Here is a 23,871-nt window from a genome sequence, read left to right as displayed (position 1 = left end):
ATAACTTTTAGTTTAATGTATAATTTAGTACATGAATTTAGTTTTGGTTTAACTGTACATATTTAAATAAATAAATATTTTTATTTTTATATTAAATTAATATAATTATTTATGTATGCAATATATCAATATAAAATTATATTACTTCAATAATATTGTTAATATTTTGTGAAAATTAAACACATGGTGATTTGATAGATATTAATTGATATTTTTTTATAATTTAATAAATATCATACTTTTTCTCCTTTTTGTCTTACTTAATTGTAAAAGATTATGCTATTTAAAAAAATTAAAATATATATGTCACATCATTATAATTATTTAGATAAAATTAACGAAAAGTATTTGGCTTTAAGAATAAAAACACATATTTCAAAATAAAAAATAAAAAAGAATTATAGTAAAAAAACTAAATGCATAAAAAAACATAGTACAAAGAACAAACATATTATATAAAATTTGATAAAGTTAAAACCCAAAATGTCACCCGTGAATGTAATATGAAATAAAAATATTTTTTTAAAAATGAAATAAAAAATAATTAAAGTATAATGTCTACGAGAAAATACGAATGCAACTATAATAAAACTTGTATAATATAAGTTATTACATTATATGTATAATAATATTAATTTATTAATTTATTAAATGTTTTAAATATAATTATAAAACGAGAAAAATAAGTGGATATATTGAAAAAAGATGTCAAGAATGGGGAGATTCTGCACGTGCAAATCAGCCGAAACCGAACAGCTGTCTTACCTTGGAACTCCCAGAACTAAAGGGTCATTATCGTAATTTTAATCAAATATAATGTCCATTTTCCCAATTTCTCACATTTAAATATCTTCGTTCATTCTTACATCCGCCTCCAAGGTCGAGACAAGATTTATTTATTTTTCTCTCAAATAATAACAAAATTAATTTTTATTTATAATTATCAAAAAATAAATAAAAATCTCTTTCTTTGCTTTTCTCAAGATAGCTGCTGCTTTATTGCTGAAGTTGAACGCTATATATAAAAATTCAAAAAAAACATTTGTTTGTTTGTGTTCTTTAAAGTTTTCGTTTGATTTCGTGATTGCGGATTTTTAGTCATTGTTGCGATGGGGAAAGTAGCGGTGGGTGCGGCGGCCGTGTGTGCCGCGGCCGTGTGTGCCGCGGCGGCGTTGGTGGTACATCACCGGATGAAGAGTTCGGGGAAGTGGGCCCAGGCTCAATCTATACTGAAAGATTTCGAGGAAAAGTGCGGCACGCCGATTTCGAAGCTGAAACAGGTGGCGGATGCTATGACCGTCGAGATGCACGCCGGGCTCGCATCGGAAGGCGGGAGCAAGCTTAAAATGATCATCAGCTACGTCGATAATCTCCCCACTGGGTAAATCAACTAATCAACTCAATGAACTAACCATTTTTTTCCGCAATACAAAATTTAGCTTCCAATACTTTCGGAATGGTCTTTTTCCCTTTTAAATGTTTCGATCGATTGCTTAAATATAGTCCGTTGATTCAAAAATGTAGAAGAGTTTGATTCGTGATTGAAATTCAACTAAATTAGGATTAAGAAGCCTAGAGATCACTGGGGTTTTTTTAGTGTTTTAATTAAGTTAGTTCGAATCGACATTTTGGATTCCACTTATGAATTTTAGGAATTTCATGTGTCAGATCTTATTCGAAATTTTGCATAATATTTTATATTACATTAGATTTTACAAAATTAATTCAAATATATGATATAAAATTTTACAAAATTAAGAAATTGTAATTAAATATCTATAAGAATATTTATAAAATTAAAATGTATGTTATGAATTCTTATAAATTAAGAAATTTTAATTTAAAATAAACAAAAATGGTTATGAAAGTTTTTTTTTCTTAGCATCATCACTTAGCTAACTGTTCAATCTTATTTACCTTATCCACCTTTTGCTTTCATTTCATAAATAATTTATGTTTTAATATGTTGCTTACTATCTAAACCTTAGCTACTTCTTTTTGGCTTTTTGAGTATATTTTTTCAAGTAATGGATACGGGTATTTGCTTGGAAGGGGTATATTCAATTTTTTTTAGAAAAATATTTTTCATGTATTTAGAGGGCCTTTGGATGTCATTTCCCCGTACCCGTATCCAAAAATGAAGAGTCGAATAACATAGATTATTGGTCATTGTTTATAAATGCTTCAAGAAAAATTCTCTTGCCAATACTTCATTATATGTTGACTTTGTCTTATCATAAGTTGGATATGGCATGTGGGAAGCTAGTCCTCAATTGTGAAAGAATTCGTTTCAAGAGAATGATCAGTAAATTCGGATCCGGCTTGCCAAAGATTCAAGTTCTCTGAATTCTTGCATTGGTAGCAAGCTTAACTAAGCATATTTGTTGTATTTTTCATCTTTAACTTTCCAGTGATGAGAAAGGGCTGTTTTATGCGCTTGACCTCGGTGGCACCAATTTCCGTGTGCTACGTGTACACTTGGGTGGTAAAGAACACCGTGTCGTTAAGCAGGAATTCGAGGAAGTATCGATTCCTCCTCATTTGATGACCGGATCTTCTGACGTGAGACCCTTATCCATCCAGATTATTGATTTTAATCCGGCCTATATTTCTTCTTTTCTCTGAAATTGTCTCTATGATGTGATTGCAGGCATTATTTGATTATATTGCCGAAGCTCTTGCAAAATTTGTTGCTACAGAAAGTGAAGGTTTACATTTTTCACCCGATAGACAAAGGGAGCTGGGGTTTACGTTCTCATTTCCTGTTCGGCAAACATCGATATCCTCTGGGAATCTTATAAAATGGACAAAGGGCTTCTCGATTGAAGAAGCAGTTAATTCTAGTAACCTTTACTCCTATATTGCAGTCTGAAATAGTAGTTTGTTATGTGTTCATGTTTGGGGGATGTTAGGATTTCATCCGTGCTGTCATTATTCTAATTTTTTCTTTAATGTTGAAACCATGCGGACTTTGGTTTTCCACTTTTCCCCGTCCTAGGAGTCTTAATATTTTGTGCATATGGGCTATGTTTAGACCATAGAACTAAGATATGTTCATGATGTGTTCAGGTAAGTCCATTAGAACCTGGCCTGGCATGTACATCTCGGATTAAATTTATAGACATTTAACTTTTTTATGAACAATCTGATCGAGGACAAGTTCTTCATATAGATGTTCCAGAAAGCATACAAGTGATATTCGGTTATTGATATTGCAATGACTTTCTTCTATATGTTATAACTTTTGGAGGTTGCATCATACGATCTTAGTGTTTCTCCTCGCTGGTACGTGTAGGTTGGTCAAGATGTTGTTGGAGAATTGACTAAAGCCATGGAAAGGATTGGCCTCGACATGCGTGTGACAGCTTTGGTGAGTCTAATTTGTTTCTACCGTTGGGTGTAGTAGTGCGTTGCTTTTCTCATTTTTTTCCTGCTTGGGTAATGTTTTTAGTTCGTATTCCAAATTCTTTTGTGGATTTTGTAGGTCAATGACACAATTGGCACATTGGCTGGTGGAAGATATAACAACCCAGATGTTGTTGCTGCTGTGATATTGGGTACAGGCACCAATGCAGCTTATGTAGAGCGTGCTCATGCAATTCCCAAATGGCACGGTCTTCTACCTAAGTCTGGGGACATGGTAGCGATGTTCTATGCTTCTGTTAATTGGCAACCAAACCATTACTATATGTTGAGTTCTGAAACCTGTTCCTCATTTTTTCAGGTTATCAACATGGAGTGGGGTAACTTCCGGTCTTCTCACCTTCCAATATCAGAATATGACCAAGCACTGGATACTGAGAGCTTAAACCCTGGAGAACAGGTCACTTTCTTCATCCCCGAGTTTCTAGTTCCCACTTATTAATTTTTTAAACGATAGATGTTAACTCTATTAACTACTGTTTCCAGATTTTCGAGAAATTGATTTCTGGTATGTATTTGGGAGAGGTTGTACGTAGAGTTCTGTACAAGATGGCCGATGAAGCCGCATTTTTTGGTGATACTATTCCGGAAAAACTGAAAATTCCTTTCATACTAAGGTATGTCTTTAATATGCTCCCCAGTTAAAATTCACTCAGTGTGCCATACTGTAATGTAATTTTTCTCTGTATCTTATTTTGCAATGTGACTTAGATTTGTTTCACTGAAAATAGCTCCAGAATATGATTTTTAATTTTTTTAAAATCTTTTTACATGTTAAATTAAAATTTTGTTATTAATATAATAATGTTTTTCTCGATTCAAGTTACTTTTTATTTAAAAATCACTTTACTTGCATGAAAGTTCTTTTCCCAGAATTGTCTTACCCCTTTCGATTTAAAATATATATATGTCTCGTTTCTGGTTGACCAAACTATTTTCCGTGAATTAGACATGGGAAAATGCGGAAAACATTTCCTGTAAGTAATTTCCTACAGAACACACCCACCTTGAATACATGAAGCTTACAATCTCTTCTCAAATGTGAGCCTTTGTACTTGGAAGGATAATAAGATGTGGATCCTTAACCCGAGACAATCTAAGTCTGATATAATCCGATTTGGTTAATGATTTGTTTGGTTACTGAATTTTAGGCAACTTATATGTATCGGACCATGTTACGTGTTTAAGCATGTTCATTCCATAAGATAATTGTTTTTCGAACATGTAGTTTAGCAGTCTTTGATTTTTGGGTGTGATCAGAAATCGGAGATCGGTTAACATTTATCTGTTGATTCTGCAGAACTCCTCACATGTCCGCAATGCATCAGGACACATCTCCGGATCTCAAAATTGTGGCGACAAAACTAAAGGATATCTTAGAGGTAGAATATGTTAGATATGTTTATTGTACAAATACGGGATTTCCTATATATCACGCTTTTAATAGGTTTTTTCTCGTATTGTTATCTTTTTGTCGTTTTTATTTCAGATATCGAATACCTCCCTGAAAATGAGAAAAGTTATTGTTGAGCTATGTGACATTGTTGCAACTCGTGGTGCCCGACTATCGGCTGCGGGAATTGCCGGCATCCTCAAGAAAATCGGAAGAGACACATTGAAAGATGGTGAAAAGCAAAAGTCGGTTGTGTCTCTAGACGGTGGATTGTACGAACACTACACCAAATTCCGTACCTGCATGGAGAACACCCTCACCGAGTTGCTAGGAGAAGAAGTCTCCGAAAACATCATTATCGAACATTCCAACGATGGTTCCGGCATCGGGGCAGCCCTCCTAGCGGCTTCTCACTCACAATACATCGGAATTGACGAATCCTGAAGATCATTGAACTTAAAAAGTAAAACATCGTAGATCGAAGAATCGAACTATTGTGATTTTTGTATATTTTTCAGCTGTTGCGAACTAGAGTTCGTGCTCGCAAATCGTTTTTAAGTTATGGTCAATCCGGAGTGTATAATCAGGTAATGGATCAAATGTAACGAGTGTCTGCTTGTAGCCGCTGGAAGCTTCATCGCTGCAACTTGTCACTCGGCTCGATCCGTTCACGTTCACGGTGTTTGAGGATCAATTCCGTAACACCGATGTATAAGTACCCGTCGATGGTAGTTCGATAAGGGTATGTAAAACTCCAATTTCGAGTTGTTGATCTTTGCACATCGAGAATAAAAAGTCATCTTACGGTTCAAATGCCTATTATTTTGTTTGAATTGTTTTGCAAAATTGGTTTTTCAAGTTAGAAAATTTTAATTTATGGTTTTCAAATTATAAAATTGTCATTCATATAAAATATAAAATATAAAATATAAAATATAAATATGATTTTTATATGTTTAAATTCAGTTTTATAAATAATTTATATTTTTAGTATTATATATAAATAAGTTATATTAATTATGTAATAAGTATTTCAAATTTATTTTTCATATATAGATGATATTAAGGATGAGTTAATATAGATTATTTATTAATTTATATTATAATTTAGGTTGAATATTTATTAATATTAAAATATTAACAACATTACATTGTGGTAATAATTATATTTTATTTATTATTTTTATATAATATTTAAAACTACTTATAATTTTTTTCTTCAAACTCATATTTATTTTATCACTTGGTTTTTTTTCCAATAATATAAAAAAATTTCCAAACTAATACCTTTTTTTTAACACATTTAAAATTGATTTTCTTATCTTATTATCTTTCAATCGTGGATTGTATGGGATCTGTGATTCCACGCCATCCATATCTCTTTCAATAAAGAATGACAAATCATATTTTTCTTCTAATTTTAGCATTTTCAATTGGATTTGAATGTTTTTAGGAGAAAAAAAGCTAAAAATCAAGAAAAAAATCTAATTTGTCATTCTCCTATTGAAAAGGATATAGATGATGTGAAATTATAGTTTCATACAATCATTTCTCATTATCTTTCGACCATCAATCATTTTATTAGTAAATCATCATTTATCAAATCAACTCAAAAGTTAATAAAGAAAAATCAATTTTCAGAAAAAATTTTGAGGTGAATATAATTTGTTTCTTAAATTTGTTCGAAAGTATTTAATTGTTTTTACTTAATTAGTATCTGAATTTGTATTTCGTCAACTAAGTTGATATCTTTACACTAACACCGCTAATTTGTGCATCCGACAGACCTAAAATAAAAATTAAAAATATTTTAAAATATAAATTAATTTTAAAAGCATAATTTTTTAATAGTTTTAAGTACCGACAATGTACTTTTGGACAAATTCAGATACCAAGTAAAAAAGTTCAAGTAGCAATTAGATACTTTTGAACACGTTAAGAGTACACTACATATTAACTTTTTAAATTTTTATGTAATACCAAATCAGCTCAAATAAATTTTTTTTCAATTTTTAATTGGGTAAACTCACCATTAGTCACTAAATTATGGGTAAAATTTCATTTTGGTCACTAAACTATTCAAAAGTTTTTATTCAAGTAATTGAGTTGTTAAGCTTTTTTTAAGAAAAAAGTTATACTAGCAAGCTTCAAGCGATGATTTGATGACATGTACAGTGGATTAACACCCATCAAAGAGTAATAGAACATACCTTAGTTCCAAGTCAATCAGATAGTCAGTGTCAGAAATGAAGAAAAAAGCTGTTTGAATTTTGATTCGTGGATTCGTGGCGTCCAAAGTTATTTCATGAAAAAAATTGAATTGTGAAAGAGAAGGGTGAATAGAGCTTTCAATTTGTAATTGGTGTAGGAGTATGAACAAAAAAAGCCATATATCATCGATTTTAATAGCTTAGTAGCTTAAATAAAAACTTTTAAATAGTTTAATTATCAATTTCTTTCTTCTTCTTTTTAGTTAAACGACCAGAACGAAAATTTATTTATAATTTGGTAACTAATGGTATAGTGTACCTTTTTAATTTTAGGGTTCTGGTTGAATCTTTCCCTTAGCTAATGTAATATTTAATGAGACGGATCAACTCAAGCCAAAATTAGCAATAAATGCCAATTTCAAGAAAAAAAAAGTAGAGATATAGGTCGAAATTTTGATTATTTAGGGAATTATGTCGTTTTTGGTGGAGTTGACAAAAAAGTGTGGGAAGAGTGCTTTTTGAAAAATGCTTTCTACAAAAAGCGTTTTTTATTACATATCAATTTCTTTGCTTAGACAGTCAAATGATAGTATTGTCATATTTGATTCTTAAGTTTGATTCCTCTTCTAATCATATTTTTATTTTTTATTTAATGTTATTTCAAATTTTTTAAAATTTTAATTAATAAATATATTGTTTTCAAATTTTTATTTTAATTCATCTTTTTAATCAATAACTCTTTTATTTATATAAATAAAATAATAAATATGTAATTATATAATAAAACATATATTATATATCATTATGTTAAAAATATTTTTAATTAATAATACCTTTAATTATTTAAATAAATTAATAAATATGTAATTATATAATTAACATATATATATTTTATATTTACCATTATGTTAAATATATTTTATTTTTAAAAATATCAACTAATTTTATATGTCAAATAATTATTTTTTCACCTACATGGTGGGTATGGTGATTTATAATATTATAAATTTAAATAATTATTTCAAACATCATTATTTTAGTAAATATAATTTTAGTAAATATAATTACTTAAAAAATGTTTGAAACAACGTGAAATGAAAAAAACAAAACAAATGTACTTGAGATAGGAATCAAACTTGGGATTTAAAGATAAAAGTAGTAATACTTAATCATTTGACCAAAGAATCTGGCATGTTAAAAGAAATCACTTTTTTTTGTAAAAATCGCTTTTGGTAGAAAATTGATTTTCCCACAACGCGATTTCGTCGCATTTACGAAAAATTAACCTATTTCCTTAAATAATCAAAATTTCAATCTATATTCTTAATTTTTAATGAAATCACCATATACTTTTAATTTTACCCAATTAAAACCCTAAATTTAAAATTTGAAAAAAATCGAATTGATTTGTTATTATTTTAAATTTTAAATTTAAAAAATCGATTTCTAAATAACCGATTTTACTTTTTTATTTTATCAACTTTTCAAATTGATTCATCATTCACCGATAAATGATTAATTGGTAGAGATAATAAAATATGAAAATTCAGTTTTTCAAAACTGATTTCCTCTCTATTGCAACAATGTGTACTAATTTAATAATTAATCTAAATGAAATATTATTATTTTTAAATTTTTATGTTTTTGGATAAATAAATCTCTTTAAAACGGATTATTAATCTTAACATTTTAAGAAATTTTTGTATTGAGTACTAAAATTTGAGATACAAGTAAATAAAACAATTTTCATGATAATATTGCCATTCGAATCATAAATATATGAATATGATAGATCAAAATATCTAACTTAGATTTACTTAAGAATATTCATGACTTTATTTTTTTATTTCAATTTAATGGTTCAAACCAATTTACAAATCAATCAATTCCAATTTCATCAACTATATCAATAACTTCACTAATGTTGTGGTAAAGGTATTTGATGTTTGCACAGATCAAGCTTTGAAACACACACTCCTCACTGTATAAAAAGAAATTGTGAACCACACTCTACATAGCTAACATGTTTCACTTTATGTATTTATTTATCAAAGCTAAACAAAAAAAAAAGAGAAAGAGAAAGAGAGAGAGTGGTGATAAAGAGACACACAAGGCTTCCTAACATCTCCCACTAAATTTACCAAGGAGAAATCAGGAAAAAGAAATAATATTTGGAAAAACAAAAGAAATAGATGTGTACCGTTTTGATGATTTTTTTTTTGTTTTATTTTAAATCAGCTCAATTTATGGAACCACTTGAATGTGTGGATTAATATGGTTTGCAGAACCAAGTTTTTTAATTTTATCTTTTTTTCACCGCATTGGATGGCGATTTCCTCTTGGGTTTTAAATCCACAACGATGACCGAAATATTATCACAACTGTTTCTTCCTATGGCTATTGCCGTGAGATTATCAGCTACCGCTTGTGCCGGTGAAACTCCATCATCAACTTCGCCCATCAATGCCCTCCGCCGTCGCCGTATTAGTAGGCGGCGAGCTACCTGCCCGGCCTCTTCATTTGACATTACATCCCATAACCCGTCGCTGGCTATTATTAAACACTCGTCGTCGTCAGTCCTGGTTGTGAAGGTAACCTCCGGCACTGGGATTACCCATGGCCTTAAATAGCGATCACCTATAACACACATATCCCATCACAAATATTAAGAACCTTAATGTTTTTTTATAGAAAGTGAATTCATGTAACAAATATATTAAAAAATTTTAATCATACCATATTCAAGTGTGAATGTTAGATACTTGTGTATATATATATATATTTAAGATTTTAAAATTATTTTATGTTACGGTGTAAGTAGACACAAATATATACTTTTATTGCCATCTACTGATACTAAATCCCACAGTAGGAATTGACAAATCCGCAAAATATATAAATACATAAATTCACGGATATACATATATTTAGATACATTCTATGGTTCATTCTCTATGGTAAAATTTCATATGCTAAAAGATCCTAAAAAGGAAACTTGGTTCATGTTGGCATCTCCATTTGAGACATAATAACATGCAAGTTTCATTTAGACACAAATTTACAAATACAATCAAATACGCACTTCAAAATGCTTGGTGTTGCAAATCCACCATGAAGCAATCCACAATTTATTTTAGATCCTCGTTTTTGCTAAAATACTATTTAGAAATAGATAGGATGCATATTATTACCCATTTAAGGCCCTAAGCGCATTTTGGTAATTACACCACTTATATGGCTTATAATGACCTTGAGCTTCCATGGAAGAATAAAGTAACCCCAGTTTTACACTTACAAGTTTCTATGCAGGTTTCAATTTATAAATTTAGAAGGGTCTATGAACTCTAATGCTTCGAAAACCAAAATCAACACCAACAATCTCCATATGCATAGTGATGCATATTACAGGATGCCTTGAACATATGATTGAAGAAAAAAGCAAAACAGGAATTTGGAAGGAAAGAAGAGAGATGTAGAGAAAAAAGGCGAACCTATTGCTCTGGACATTGCAAGAACTCCAAAGACCCTTGCACCATTCCAGTTTATGACCCTTCCTCCCTCACTTTCAATTCTCATGAGCTCGTCCTGTCGATCAGGCTGTAGTAAGCCGTAACAAAGATGGAAACTGAAAGTCTTTAATCTTATTTTACGAAACAAAACTTAGATGCACCACTACTGAACCTACGATTGATGAATGCAATAGATATATACACCATCAGCGTACAATATAGAGGAATTTCCATTGTTACCTTCTGATCAACAGTTAATGCAATCGTTTCGGTTCCACGGCAAAGCACCACCCTCGAATCACCACAATTGGATGTTATAATCTGGCAACCAGATAAGACTACAATCGCAGCAGTTGATCCCACCATTTCTGGTGCAACTGCTACAGTCACGACTTCACTGTCAGCCCTCTCGAAACTAGTGGATAATGCCACTTCCCATCTCCTTTGCCACCCACAGCTCTCATCCACTTCACGGTCCCATTCTTCTGCTATAACTCCGTGCATCCTCTCACCACAAAATTTAGCCACCTACAAATTATTGCTGAAGTTCGGTAAGTGGCATCATGGGTATCAAAGTAAAAAGGATTGTTAGAAATTCATATTCATGTTTTAAAGTGAGCATAAATTGATATTTTTTTACTATTAAACAAATTTAAATATAATAAACAATAGATTAAAATATAATTCATTTAACGGTATAGAGTTTAATATATCAAATTCTCCTTCGAAAATGTTATTATTAACAAAAATTTAACTCTATTATTGAAAACTTAATTTATTTACTAGACACTAATTAACCGAATAAACCAGTAATTTTATTCAGCTTGAAAAGGTTATTAATAATTACAAAAATCCTTTTCAATTTAAACTGATTTTTAATCAATAATTATTTGGTCCTACTGAAATAAAAATCTCCACAAATAAGTCTAACATGATATAATTTTTTTAATATTTTATTATACTCTTAAAAAATAACATCATTAACTTATATTCAACAAACCCCAATTAAAATATAATTTTTATTCCACTAACAGAGTATAGAATCATAATCCTTTCTTAAATCTTATTTTTTTATAAGATAATAAACCATTAACTTATATTCAACAAGCCCCAATCAAAATTTTATCTAGAACTGTTCAAAGGCAAAGTAAATTCTGTAAATTTGAAATTTCATCTGAAGTTTTGAAAGATATAATTAAAATATTAAACCCATATCAATTCATATTTTAATCATATGAAATAAAACAACGATAACCTATAATACTATAATATATATTAAGTTTGGTAATGTTTAAAATTTTAATAGAAAAATATTAGGATATTAAAATTTTAATTTAAAATAGCATAAGTTTTTAAAATTATAAAAGTAATGTAATTAAGCCTAAGTTTGAGTTAATTATTCATTGAGGATAAGCAAAAATTAAAATCCGTATTTTAGATTCCATCATGACTTAAACAAACAGTGTTGATATCACTCCAGCTCCAATCTAATTTAACCTAACTTATAAGCATTTCTACTCCCATAGCAACTAAAATGATTAAAATTCAAAGGTCATATCTAAACTAGATTTGTTCACCGACTATATCTTAATTTGATTGGGTTTTTTTTTTTAATCTATCAAAAGCTTAACAGGAACCAACTAGGTGGCCCCTGTTCTAGTGGTCTACTCAAAACCAAACAAACAAAACAAAATAAAAACCAATAAAAAAATAAAAGCTTGTTAATCGAAATTATATGAATGGGGCAATTGGCCTTGACTTATTTACACCTGCTAATGTATGAGATCTGCATTACGCAATAGTCAATACCCGTGACGATGAAAATAAGCCTTAATTGAACTTATAAAAAGAATTAAAAAAGGCGCCCATTTCGATGACATGTGTAAAGAATAATGAAAAAGGCGCTCTAAATGGAATTGACCACTAAGAAATCACAACGTGTCAAACAGATTTCATAAACAATTATTTATGTCCAATCATTGACCTAAAATATATTTTTGTTTATTTTAAAAATTAGAATTTCTATATTAAATTAGAAAAGGAAGAAGAATCTCAAAATAATTATTTTCCATGAAAACGGGAAAAGAGATTTTTTTTTCTTTTTTATTGAGCCAAGTGATTACTGATCTACCTTACTTTGATTTCTCCAAGACTTAAATTAGAGCAGTAAATTTTCTAGAGAGCCAAACGGGTTTTTTTAATAAGGAAGTAAATAAATTTCGGTAAGCAATTTGAATAGGGGAGATTTTGTTACCTGAGAACCACCATGGCCATCATAAACGCCGAAGAAATGGATAGGTGAGATTTCAAGGGAGGTTCTAGAACCAGGAGCCGTACAACCTCCCACGTGATCACATGTAAGAGACATGAACGCCGGTACAACGGCGACGGCATCTTCCATCTCTCGCTGTCTCCCGATCACCGAAGTGAACCCCCACGTCACTCCCTTGTTATTCCTCCCAACACATTTCTGCCTCGCCGTTACCGTCGCCTTTAACTCCTCGCATGCAGGCGCAGGCTCGAGCAGCCTCGGAACCACAGCATCCGCCGTTAAGATCTCACCGGAACTCCCGCTCGTTCCGGATATATCGCCGGAACTCGTCGCGCTCCTAGAATCAACCGCACTGAATACAGAGGACAGGCTTGAGCTGATTGAAGTCAGGTCCGGCTCGTGGAGTGAGTCAACTCGGTCTAATCGCTGTTCCTCTTCTTCAAGTAGGGGTTCCATGTGAGTGACAGAGGAAAGAAAAGAGGGTAACAAGAAAAGAAATAAGAGACATTGATGGGATAAAAAAAGATGATGGAACTGTATGGGAAATTCGACACGTGTGAAGAGATATTTTTTAAATATTTGCTATATTTTATCTTGATTAAATTAATTAGACAAAGTTAAAAGGAATTTGACTATATTTTTATGAAATAAATATTAAATTTATACGTAATTTTTAATTTAACGTGTAATTTAATATATCAAGTTTTTTAGGGTTTAAAATAAAATTGTATATTTTTACAATAATAAAAATATAATTTCGTTATTTTAATATCTATATCTTTATATTTTAAATGATTAAATTAATTTTTATTATTTTTAAGAGTCAAAGTATAATTTTACCTTATTTAAAGAGGTCTAAATGAAAATTTTTCATTTTAAAAATCGAACCCTACTCCGCCTCTGAATACGCCCTAATAACAAATATTACTCGTCTGAAAAGTTAAATTTGTCTGTACAAAATATTAAATAAGTAAATAAAATGTTAAGAATGAAATCTTATCGAATAACTATAAAATTCTTCAGCTTTACTTTGAAGAATTAGAGAAAACATTCATAATCTTTTACTTATATAATTTCTATGCGACCTTAAATTGGACAAAAGAAAATATTTTTAGAATTTCCATAATTCTATTTAAAAATTCTAAATTATTAAAATAAATATAAAAATTAAATTTCAAATACGAGTAAAATAGAAAAAATACATAATTAAACTATTTTAAATATAAAAATTTCTTTAAATATAAATTTTAATTTTACCATTTAATCGAGGTATTCTAAAATATACCAAGACAATTTAAGGGGGAAAAGAAAAGTATTGAATACGATTTACGAGTCGTATTCACTCGCTTTTTTGAGGTGACTCCACGTGTCTTTCTTTATTATCTCGATGCCACGCTGGTATTGCGGGACACTGGCACTGGTCCAGCAAACTATTGAGAAATTATAAGGTAGGTTAGGTTATGTCCTTATAGTGGACCCAAGCGGTTGTACTAACCATACTTTAAAACTGGCTACGTGGCCAGCATGAATAGATATTAGGGGCCTGCCTACCCATTAGATGGATTTAGAACTTTTTTTTACTTTTCTTTAAATAAAAAATTTTTAATTTTAAAATTATTCAAAAATTTTCATTTAAGTCATTTGAACAGTTCAAATTACTGTTGTGTAACATTCTCCCTTCATACCACCTGAACCAATTAGAACCTCTTATTTCATTTCCTTTTTAACACTCCAGATTTTTTCATAAAACATCTTCGAACGTCACAATTTTGCGAATCGAAATTCAAACATCTATCTTATCTAATCTCCAACACCGTCAGATTGACTTGTATCTAAGGCATATTCTTCTAGTCGCCAATATGTATTGATCCATTGTATCAATCGTTGAATCATCACTTGGAACTCACTAGTTGAATTGTAAAAAAAAAAAAAAAATCAACAGTCTAATAATTTAAATAAAAACTTTCAAAAAAATTTCAAGACAATTTATATCTTTTTAGCATTAAATACCCAAAACGTAAATTTACTAATAACTTAATGATCTTAGTGTAATTTACTCGGTTGCAAAATCATCCGAGTAAGGCCACGTCAAGCAATTAGATTTTGATTAATTCATTAAAATTCGTCTAATCTTGGTAATCTGTACTGTACGGTACTTTAAAAGAAATTAAGTAGAATTTGATGTTTCGAAACCAATTTAATTGAGGCATTATTTAAAAGGTTTTTACGCGATAGCTTCTTTTTTATTTCTTTCTAAAGTTAATATAATAACTAGACAAAAGTTGTGATTTAATTGAATATTATACATTAGATAAATTTGTTAATTGATTGGCTAAAAGGTTAAAATATATCATTGTATTTTTCATATATTTAAAATTTAGTCCTTACGTTTTTGTTTTTAGAAATTTAACTTTTTACTTTTTAGATTTTAAAATTAAGGTGAGATGGCAAGGATCTCTCCTACCTTATTCAGTGGTTGAGGATTCGATTCCCATCCTGAGTATAGAGCAGCTTTAAAACTCGTGGCCATCATCTACCGCTTAATGGGCCTATAGAATGCGAATGATTAATTACTGGATTCGTTCTAGTAGATATCTTAAGAAACAAAAAAATTATTTTCCTAAATTTAGGTTTATTGCAATGTTTTTTTTTTAGTTACATTATTCCCAAATGAGTATTTTTTTTTATTTCAAAATGTCACGATAGCCAATTTAACAAAAAAAAATAACAGTGCTTGCGATTGGACTTGAATTTTAAAATTGAAAAAAACTAAATTCCTAAAAATAAAATACATGAACCTATTGCATATCTTAATCGTTAAAAGAACAGTGAAATTTGTTGCCACAATTTGGAAGTTGTGAGTTACGTGCTTAATTACTTAATATCTTTGGGTAAAATGATGAAAAATCTCGATTTAACTTTTATATTAAAAGTAATATCATTTTTTTTAACAATTTCATTATAGTTTCTGATCATATCTGCTTTTTTTTTTACACAATGCCTAGAACTATTCATAGTCTCTCCCCAACTCATAAAGAGGAGGATAATGCGCTTCAACGCACTTGAACCCACGTTCTCCTGCATTGACAACGAGGCCTATATCAATCGAGCTAATACTCAATCCACAAAATAATGTCATTAAATCCATTTGACTTTTGGTTTTTTATATAAAACAAATCAAGGCTAATAATAATAAACATAAAATATTATTTTTTTAAATATAAAAATATTCATTCTTTGTCTTTTTGTTTTGTTCGTATTGTATGCTTACGTAGGTTCCGAAGTGTTTGCTTTTTGTTTTTGTTGGTTGGTGATTGGGCAAAATCTTAATTCGATTTGGTTAATGATGAGACCTAATCCCATTTTAATGTTTTGATAATCAAACTATCTTCATTTATTAGTTGTAATACACTTGTTATTAATTTATTAATACCATTTTTATTTTTTTTCCTGAATTTTTTTCACGACAAATAATTAATATTGGGGACAGATAAAATGATTAAAAAATTTATGTTCAAAATCTTAACTGAGATCAAACTCGCATGGTGACTCTTATTTTTAGTCAAAATTTACATATAATTTCGGCCATTTGTGTCGGTGCTGCTGGTCTATGGTAGCTCATCAACTTCTCACCATCACTTTTCGCTTAATTTTTTTCTTTTACTTTCCTTCATCCTTCACCACCATGATCGCTTCTCCTCCGTTGGTCGGCCCCATTTTCCAACACGAGAGGGCCATGGTTGCTAGAACAATAAATTTAGTTTGGGGTTTTATCCCTTGCTGCCACATTTGAGGGAGGATTATTTAAGTTGACGAGGAAACCTGTTTCTCGAATCATTTATGACTGGATTTTTTTAAGTTCAAATCAACTCGTTTTATCCACATATGATCTAGAGAATTTAACATAATACGATGTTTTACAGGCTTTCAGAAAGGAGTAGATTGTCGGTGTTGGATCCAATACACCAATTTATATGATCCTTTCTAATGGTTGAGCACCCAATGATGTGGCTTTGTATCTCTGATGTCCGCATTCTTTTTAGTGTTATTTCCTAAGCTCAGAAGCTTTTATTTGATATGAATCAACTTTTAGTTAAGCGTTTTTTATTATTTTCTTTTGATATTGTGTTTAGACTTTATTTTCAATATAATAAAATCACTTTAAATAGAAAAATTATATTTATTCATACAATAATAGATTCAATTTGCTCTATTTAAAATTACGACATGATTTTTTTCCTCGTTTAGACGTTATTATTTCAATCTTATACTACCTCTTCTTTTCTTCTTTTATTCTTATACTAGTGTTTTTTTTGTAAATGTTCATGTCGGTTTAAGATTTATGTCTGGATTCGTAATTATCCTCTCTCAATAATATTGTCTCTAAAATTGAATAATGTATTTTATTATTGTACCCAATATTATTATACTATTTTTTTATGTTGCATGTCTTGCACGTAATTTTACATGTTTATTTTTTAATTTATTAATTTCATGTAAAGTGCAGAGAGGTAACAAAATATATATTTTCACAATTGAAGTATCAAATAAAAGATTTGATAAAATACAAAACTCAAATATTGCATTATCCCAATGGTTTTTTACCTAAATATTACAAAATAAAAAAAAAACCAAAATATGGTTGATGGAGGGTATGCAAAAGGCGGCACCAAAGGTGCCTTTCTCATAGGCGGCACAGGACTGAAATGTAATGATCTAAAGTTTCAAGGACCTGATATGCAAATGTACCATTTTTAATTTTGAAAGTGAATTGGTGCCGCCTGTGGGTGTGGCGGCATTAAAGTTGAAACGTTACTAATTGTCTTCTCGGCCCTTCTTATTTATTATTTTCTTTTTATTCCCCTTCAACTCACTTTTTTATTTAATAAACAAACTCTCAACCTATTTTTGTTGTTAAATAAGCTCTTAATCTATGATTTTTACTCATAAAAGCCCTTTATTTTATTATTAAAGTAAATATATTTTACCTAAAGTAAAGCTATTTAAAAAGTATAAACTAATTCGCATTTTATGTTTATGTGAATTTGATGAGAATAGTTTATTAAATAAAAAAAACTATGTTTATCAAAGGCTTATAGCTATAATAGTCCCTTAAGAAAAAACCAAAAAAAATTACTAAGCCCCTTGACTTAATTTGAACCCAGTTGAGCCCTAATCATTAACCTGAAAAATTAATTAAGCCCTTATATTAATAATTTTCACATTTCGTTACATTAACCATTAAAATCAATTAACGGACCAATTAGATGACGAAATATGACAGGCTATGATTTAATCTTTCATATCTCCGATAAAAATCATAAAAATATCTATCTATAATATATATAAAAGCAGAGTCTTGAAAAACTTTTGAACTCACAAAAATATCCTTTATTGTTAATTATATTACTAAACTACATTAGAATAATAATTTATTAATATTATTATATAATAATAAAAGTAATATTAATTAAAATAATAATATATTAATGTGAAATTAATTAATTTGGTCATATATTATAAAGGCTCTACTTAAAAAAACATAATATATTATTAATTAATAAAACTATAAATCTATAAAATTATTGAATATAATTGGATGAATTTAAAATAATAAGAATTCAAGTTTTTAATTAAATAAAATATTTTTATATAAATACTCTTTATAAATTTAAAAATAATTATAATTTAATAGAAATTGTGAGAATTATATATTTCAAAATAATTATAATTTACACTGCAATTATTATTAAAAATATTGTGCTAATTTTAAAATAGAATTGTTATTTAAATAGAACTCTAAGCATAAAATATAGGAAAAAGACAAAAAATTGTGATAATTATAATTATAATTTATTCTTATTAGTTAAAAATTTGACGATGCTACTTTTATTAAAGTAAAGTAGAGTTATTACTTAATTAGAATTCTAAGTATCTTAATTATCACTTAACTAAAATTATATTTAATTAAAAAATTAATAGAAATATCAAGCATGCTTTATTGAAAACCAAAAGTAATAATAAAACTGATCACCCATAAATGTAACCCAAATAGAAAAATAAATTATAATTATAAACTATTCTCATCAAATTTAGTAATTTTTTATATAATAAATTATTCTCATCAAATTCACATAAACATAAAATGCAAATTAGTTTATACTTTTTAAATAGCTTTACTTTAGGTAAAATACATTTACTTTAATAATAAAATAAAGGGCTTTTATGAGTAAAAATCATAAATTAAGAGCTTATTTAACTATAAAAATAGGTTGAGGGCTTGTTTATTAAATAAAAAAGTGAGTTGAAGGGGAATAAAAAGAAAATAATAAATAAGGAGGGCTTAGATGACAATTAGCCACGTTCCAACTTTAGTGCCGCCACACCCACAGGCGGCACCAATTCACTTTCAAAATTCAAAATGATACATTTGCATATTAGGTCCTTAAAACTTTATATCATTACATTTTAGCCCTGTGCTGCCTATGGGAAAGGCACCTTTGGTGCCGCCTTTTGCATACCCTCCATTAGCCATCTTTTTTCTTCTTTTTTTTTGTATTATTTTAGTAAATAAAAAAAATTATAATATTTTGGTATTTTTTTATTTTTTATTTTGTAATATTTTGGTAAAAAACCCTTGTCCCAAATACAAATATATTCTGTTTATTATAAAATTCTAATGGGCTGTTTTGAACCCATATCTATGCTAGAAATGTTTAGCCTTGGGCCAAACTTCAATCACCAAAAAAACTCACTTAGGCCACAAAGGCCTAAACCAGATCTCAAACTCTAATATTTTATCTAGGCGTGGCTTATCCTTTAAAATGTTACTGTATATTTCTTGGCCTTCTGCCCATGTGATCACATGCACAAACTTATCATGTGTTAGTCTTCTACACATGTCATGCACAAATTTATCTCGTATAATAATGTTGTTAAAGTAATCGATTGATTTGAAAAAAAAAAATTAAAGTATGGTCCGTTGGACAGTCAAGTCAACGATTTCTAACAATCGAAGGTATTGTTCTTCAGTAAGGATTTTGTCTTTTATATTCTATCGAGAATCAGTGTGCTGTGAGTGATTGCCCGAAGAGCTTCAGTCCACCAACTTGAGGCTTATTGAGGCCTTATAAGCCTCGAGTTGATGATTCAAGGCCCACCTAACTTAGGTAGCTCCATAATTATTCACGTGCCCTACACTGACACCAGAGGCGAAACTAGGGGGAGTTAGTAGGAGCCCCCGGACCCCCTAAAATGGAAAACTTTCCATTTAGGCCCTTTAAAATTTTTAAGATTTTAAATTAGTAAAAGTAAAATTACATTTTGGCCCCCCCTAAAAATATAAAAATTTGATTTAATCCTTTAAAAATTATAAAAATATAAGTTATTAAAATGGTGAAATTATATTTTTGCTATCGTAAAAATTACAATTTAATTTCGACCCCCTAAAAAATTTTCTAGTTTCACCCTTACCTAAAACTTTTATCGAGTATTGTAGGTAACACTAATTGGGATGCTCGTGGCTCCATGAACCAAGCCCCCCGAGCACATGTTTATAGTACGCTAGCTCTCGGCATATCATGGGAAACAAAACCCCGCTTGGGAACAATATATTCAGTTGTTAGGAACTGACCGACTATCTAATGAATGACACTTCGAAGACTTTTCCCAAATGAATCGATCCCTCAACACACACGTAATTTTGTTAAATTAATGTTTTAAATTTTTTATTAAATTCAAATCATTTCACTTAAAATTTTATATTACATAAAAATCATAATAACATAAAAGGTTTATTCTTTAGTTTGCAAATTGGACTAAAAAAAAAAGACTAAACCTAAACATATCCGAACAGAAATATCGTAGAAGTTGACGTTAAAAATATACAAATGAGAAGTCAAAAAGCGTCGAACCATTTACAGATGGTCAAATTTCGCCCACTCAAACGCAACCCTTTTATATATTAACTGCAAACCACACGATGCTTATGCTACAAACCATTTTCTTCATTCCTTTTACTTGTCTTAATATTTATCTCAAAACCAAATCCTCGAACAATAATCTCTGTTCTTTTTTTTTTGTTTGTTTGTTCATTTCCATGGACGGCGGATCAGCAAAGTACAACGTTGTCGTTTCAGGCAATAACGATATTGCTGTTCCTTTCGATCATCAATTCAACCTCGACGACGCTATGACAATGCCGGAAAACCTTCTGTCCAGGCATCAAGCGGTGGTCCGTTTGGTCTCCGATATGCCGGCGGTTAATCATGCGACCGGAAGTTGCTCGATCTGCATGGAGAGTTTGTCGGAATCCGAGGGAGGTGGTTCGAGGCAAGTATCGTGTGGCCATGTCTATCACCATGATTGTATTACCGATTGGCTTTTGAATGGCAATTCTTGCCCCCTTTGCCGTCATGAAATCTCTGGTTAATGATACCGTCATACATTTGAAGCATGTCCACTCAAGATTTTTTTAATTTTTTTATATTTATGTAATTGGTTAAGAGATTAATGCAAAATATATTTTCCGCTTATTCATTTGGTTTAATATAAATTATTGTGGACCAAGGAGGCTATAGATGATCTACATACACCTATTGGGACACCTCCAACATACCATTCAGAGTTACATATCAGAGGAACCCCTCAAGTCAATAGTTGAGAGGTCCTACTTCTTATTCATTATATCAGCCTCTGGGTGAGTTTGGGTGGGCGGTGCGTTTACCTGCGGTTAGTGTAAAAATAGCGGTGGCGGTGAGATTAGATACTGTAACGATACTGTAACGTGAGATAAAAAGTAAACTAAACACACCGCACCGCACCGCACCCAATCACCCATCCAAACCCACCCTCTATTTGTCATATCTTATATACGAGGTGACTGAAATTTTGAAACCACATCAATACCATCCTACCTAAATCTATATTAGCGGTAAAGTCTTGACATGTGACACTTCAAAATTGAGGCTAAGAGAATATAAAGCTCAAGAAAATATATAAGTCTCAACCTCTTAGTCACTTTCGACCTTACTTGGCAACTCTTCATCTTGTAATCTCAACCAAGTAATCTATAAACTATACAAGGACTTACATGAAAAGTTAATTTTTTTTTTTACTAATAAAATGATGGTTAAATTTCAACTATAATTCCTTTATTTTTATATTATATAATAATAGTTAAATTTTAGTTTTGGTCATTATATTACTTACATGATATGCATCTAGGTTAACTTTTATGATAATATAATAATGGTCAATTTTAATTTTGGATCTTATACTATGCTCAAATTTGAGATTTAATCTCCATACTTTAAATTTTGACATAATTTGGCAACTTAACTTTTACAATACCATTAGTTAGTCTAGATATTGTATTATAATTAAAATGTTGATGTGAATTTTAAGAATTGTTAAAGTTATTAAATTTTTTTGTTAAATTTAATTATTTAGATCCATTACAACTTCGCTTTTTATCACATGACTACCAACTAAGTATATATGTTTTTAATTTCAAAATGACACATCAGGTTACCAACGAATTTAATAGGAAAATCTCAACAATATAAACAGAAAAACATGAATTTCTAAATTCGAAAAATAAAATAAAAAACTAAATTATGGGGAAAATACATTCTTCACTTAAAATCACATGGTTTTACATTAAAAACAAAACCTTAGTTAGACCGACATGTTTTATGAGATATGCTATAATTTATATTAAATGGAAACGTACAAGTCTGAACAAGTATTTTGCATTAATCTCAAACAAGTATATATAATTATAATAAAAAATAATAAAAAATCTTGAGCGAACATGCTTCAAACGTATGATGGGTATCATTAGCCGCAGATTTCATGTCGGCAAATTGGGCAAGAATTGCTGTTGCCGTTCAAAAGCCAATCAGTAATACAATCATGGTGATACACATGGCCGCACAACACTCGCCTCGAACCATCTCCCTCGAATTCCGACAAACTCTCCATGCAAATCGAGCAACTTCCGGTCGCTTGTTTAACCGTCGGCATGTCGGAGACCAAACGGACGACCGTTTGATGCCTGGTCAGAAGGTTTTCCGGCATTGTCATAGCGTCGTCGAGGTCGAAATGGTGATCGAAAGGAACAGAAATATCGTTATTACCTGAAACGACAACGTTGCATTTAGCTGATCCGCCGTCCATGGAAATGACAAAAAAAGAAGAAGAAGAAGACAGAGATTACTGTTAGAAGATTGGTTTTAGAGATGAGATTAAGACAAGTAAAGCAATGAAGAAAATGCTTTGGAGTATATATAGGCATTGTGAATTGCAGTTAATGTTATAAGGTTGTGTTTAAGCGGGCGGAATTTGACTCTCTGTAAAAAGGTTCGATATTTTTTGACTCCTTTTTTTTTAATATATTAATTTCAACTTCCACGCGATTTCTGATTACTAAGTTTTTGTACTTTTCCAATTAATTTAAGTTATTTTTGTTTAATGGTGGATAAAAACAACATTCTGTCTTTAATATTTGGGTAAACTGCTAGAATAGTCATTTTTGTCTCTCTCAGGTTACATTTTAGTCATTTCTATTTGAAATATTACGTTTTAGTCACTTACGTAATTAACATGTTGTAACATTTTAGTCACTGAACCGTTAATTTTCGTTAACGGTGTAATAGTAAGCTGATGTGACATTTTCAATCATTATTTCAAACGAAAATTTTAGGTTAAATTATACAATTAGTCTCCATATTTTTTCGTTTTGAGCAAATTTTTTTTTATGTTTTTTAACTTTTTTTCCATTCTCTTTTGTTTATCCTTCTATTTTCCTCTATTCTCCATCTCTTTTAACATAAAAGAAAAAAATTAAATTACCTAAAAAATATACAAAGAGGGATCGTATTTTTAAATTCTCTTCAAATTTTCGATTTTCGACATCAAAACATTAAGTAACCAACTAGGTATCAATTTTGGGTGTTATGAGGGTGTTAATCCTTCCTCATATGTAATCGACTCTCGAACCCATATTCTTGAATTTTGTAGGCTAAAAATTATCGTTTTAGTAAAATCTAATCTTTTATTAAG

The 23,871-nt window shown here is 30.0% G+C and overlaps 4 protein-coding genes across 5 annotated transcripts; 2 read left to right on the top strand and 2 right to left on the bottom strand.

The window, feature by feature from the left end:
- Positions 1-886: 886 nt before the first annotated feature.
- On the top strand, positions 887-5,629 carry LOC105782289 (hexokinase-1). Its single transcript, XM_012606939.2, has 9 exons — positions 887-1,381; positions 2,412-2,562; positions 2,651-2,833; positions 3,296-3,370; positions 3,485-3,640; positions 3,725-3,823; positions 3,910-4,040; positions 4,724-4,805; positions 4,913-5,629. Exons 1-9 carry the CDS (start codon positions 1,110-1,112, stop codon positions 5,258-5,260), a joined length of 1,497 nt encoding a protein of 498 aa, XP_012462393.1. The 5' UTR covers positions 887-1,109; the 3' UTR covers positions 5,261-5,629.
- A 3,586-nt stretch (positions 5,630-9,215) lies between these two features.
- On the bottom strand, positions 9,216-13,303 carry LOC105782290 (protein phosphatase 2C 77). Of its 2 annotated transcripts, none has more exons than XM_012606942.2 (4): positions 12,790-13,303; positions 10,776-11,063; positions 10,518-10,611; positions 9,216-9,663 (listed from the first exon to the last, which is right to left on the bottom strand). In XM_012606942.2, the coding sequence occupies exons 1-4, from the start codon at positions 13,261-13,263 to the stop codon at positions 9,329-9,331; spliced, it is 1,191 nt and encodes a 396-aa protein (XP_012462396.1). In that variant the 5' UTR covers positions 13,264-13,303; the 3' UTR covers positions 9,216-9,328. The 2 variants fall into 2 exon arrangements, with proteins under 2 accessions (XP_012462396.1, XP_012462395.1); XM_012606941.2 differs by having other exon boundaries at positions 10,518-10,623; positions 12,790-13,302.
- Positions 13,304-20,905: 7,602 nt separating this feature from the next.
- LOC105781723 (uncharacterized) lies at positions 20,906-21,238 on the top strand. The gene has a single exon (XM_012606234.1). It carries the CDS (start codon positions 20,906-20,908, stop codon positions 21,236-21,238), a length of 333 nt encoding a protein of 110 aa, XP_012461688.1.
- Positions 21,239-22,647: 1,409 nt separating this feature from the next.
- Positions 22,648-22,986, bottom strand: LOC105781913 (probable E3 ubiquitin-protein ligase RHA1A). Its single transcript, XM_012606436.2, has one exon. The coding sequence runs from the start codon at positions 22,984-22,986 to the stop codon at positions 22,648-22,650; it is 339 nt and encodes a 112-aa protein (XP_012461890.1).
- Positions 22,987-23,871: the final 885 nt, after the last annotated feature.

Source organism: Gossypium raimondii, chromosome 13, assembly GCF_025698545.1.
Source record: "Gossypium raimondii isolate GPD5lz chromosome 13, ASM2569854v1, whole genome shotgun sequence".
NCBI lineage: Eukaryota > Viridiplantae > Streptophyta > Magnoliopsida > Malvales > Malvaceae > Gossypium > Gossypium raimondii.
This window is presented reverse-complemented; position numbering and strand designations above follow the sequence as displayed.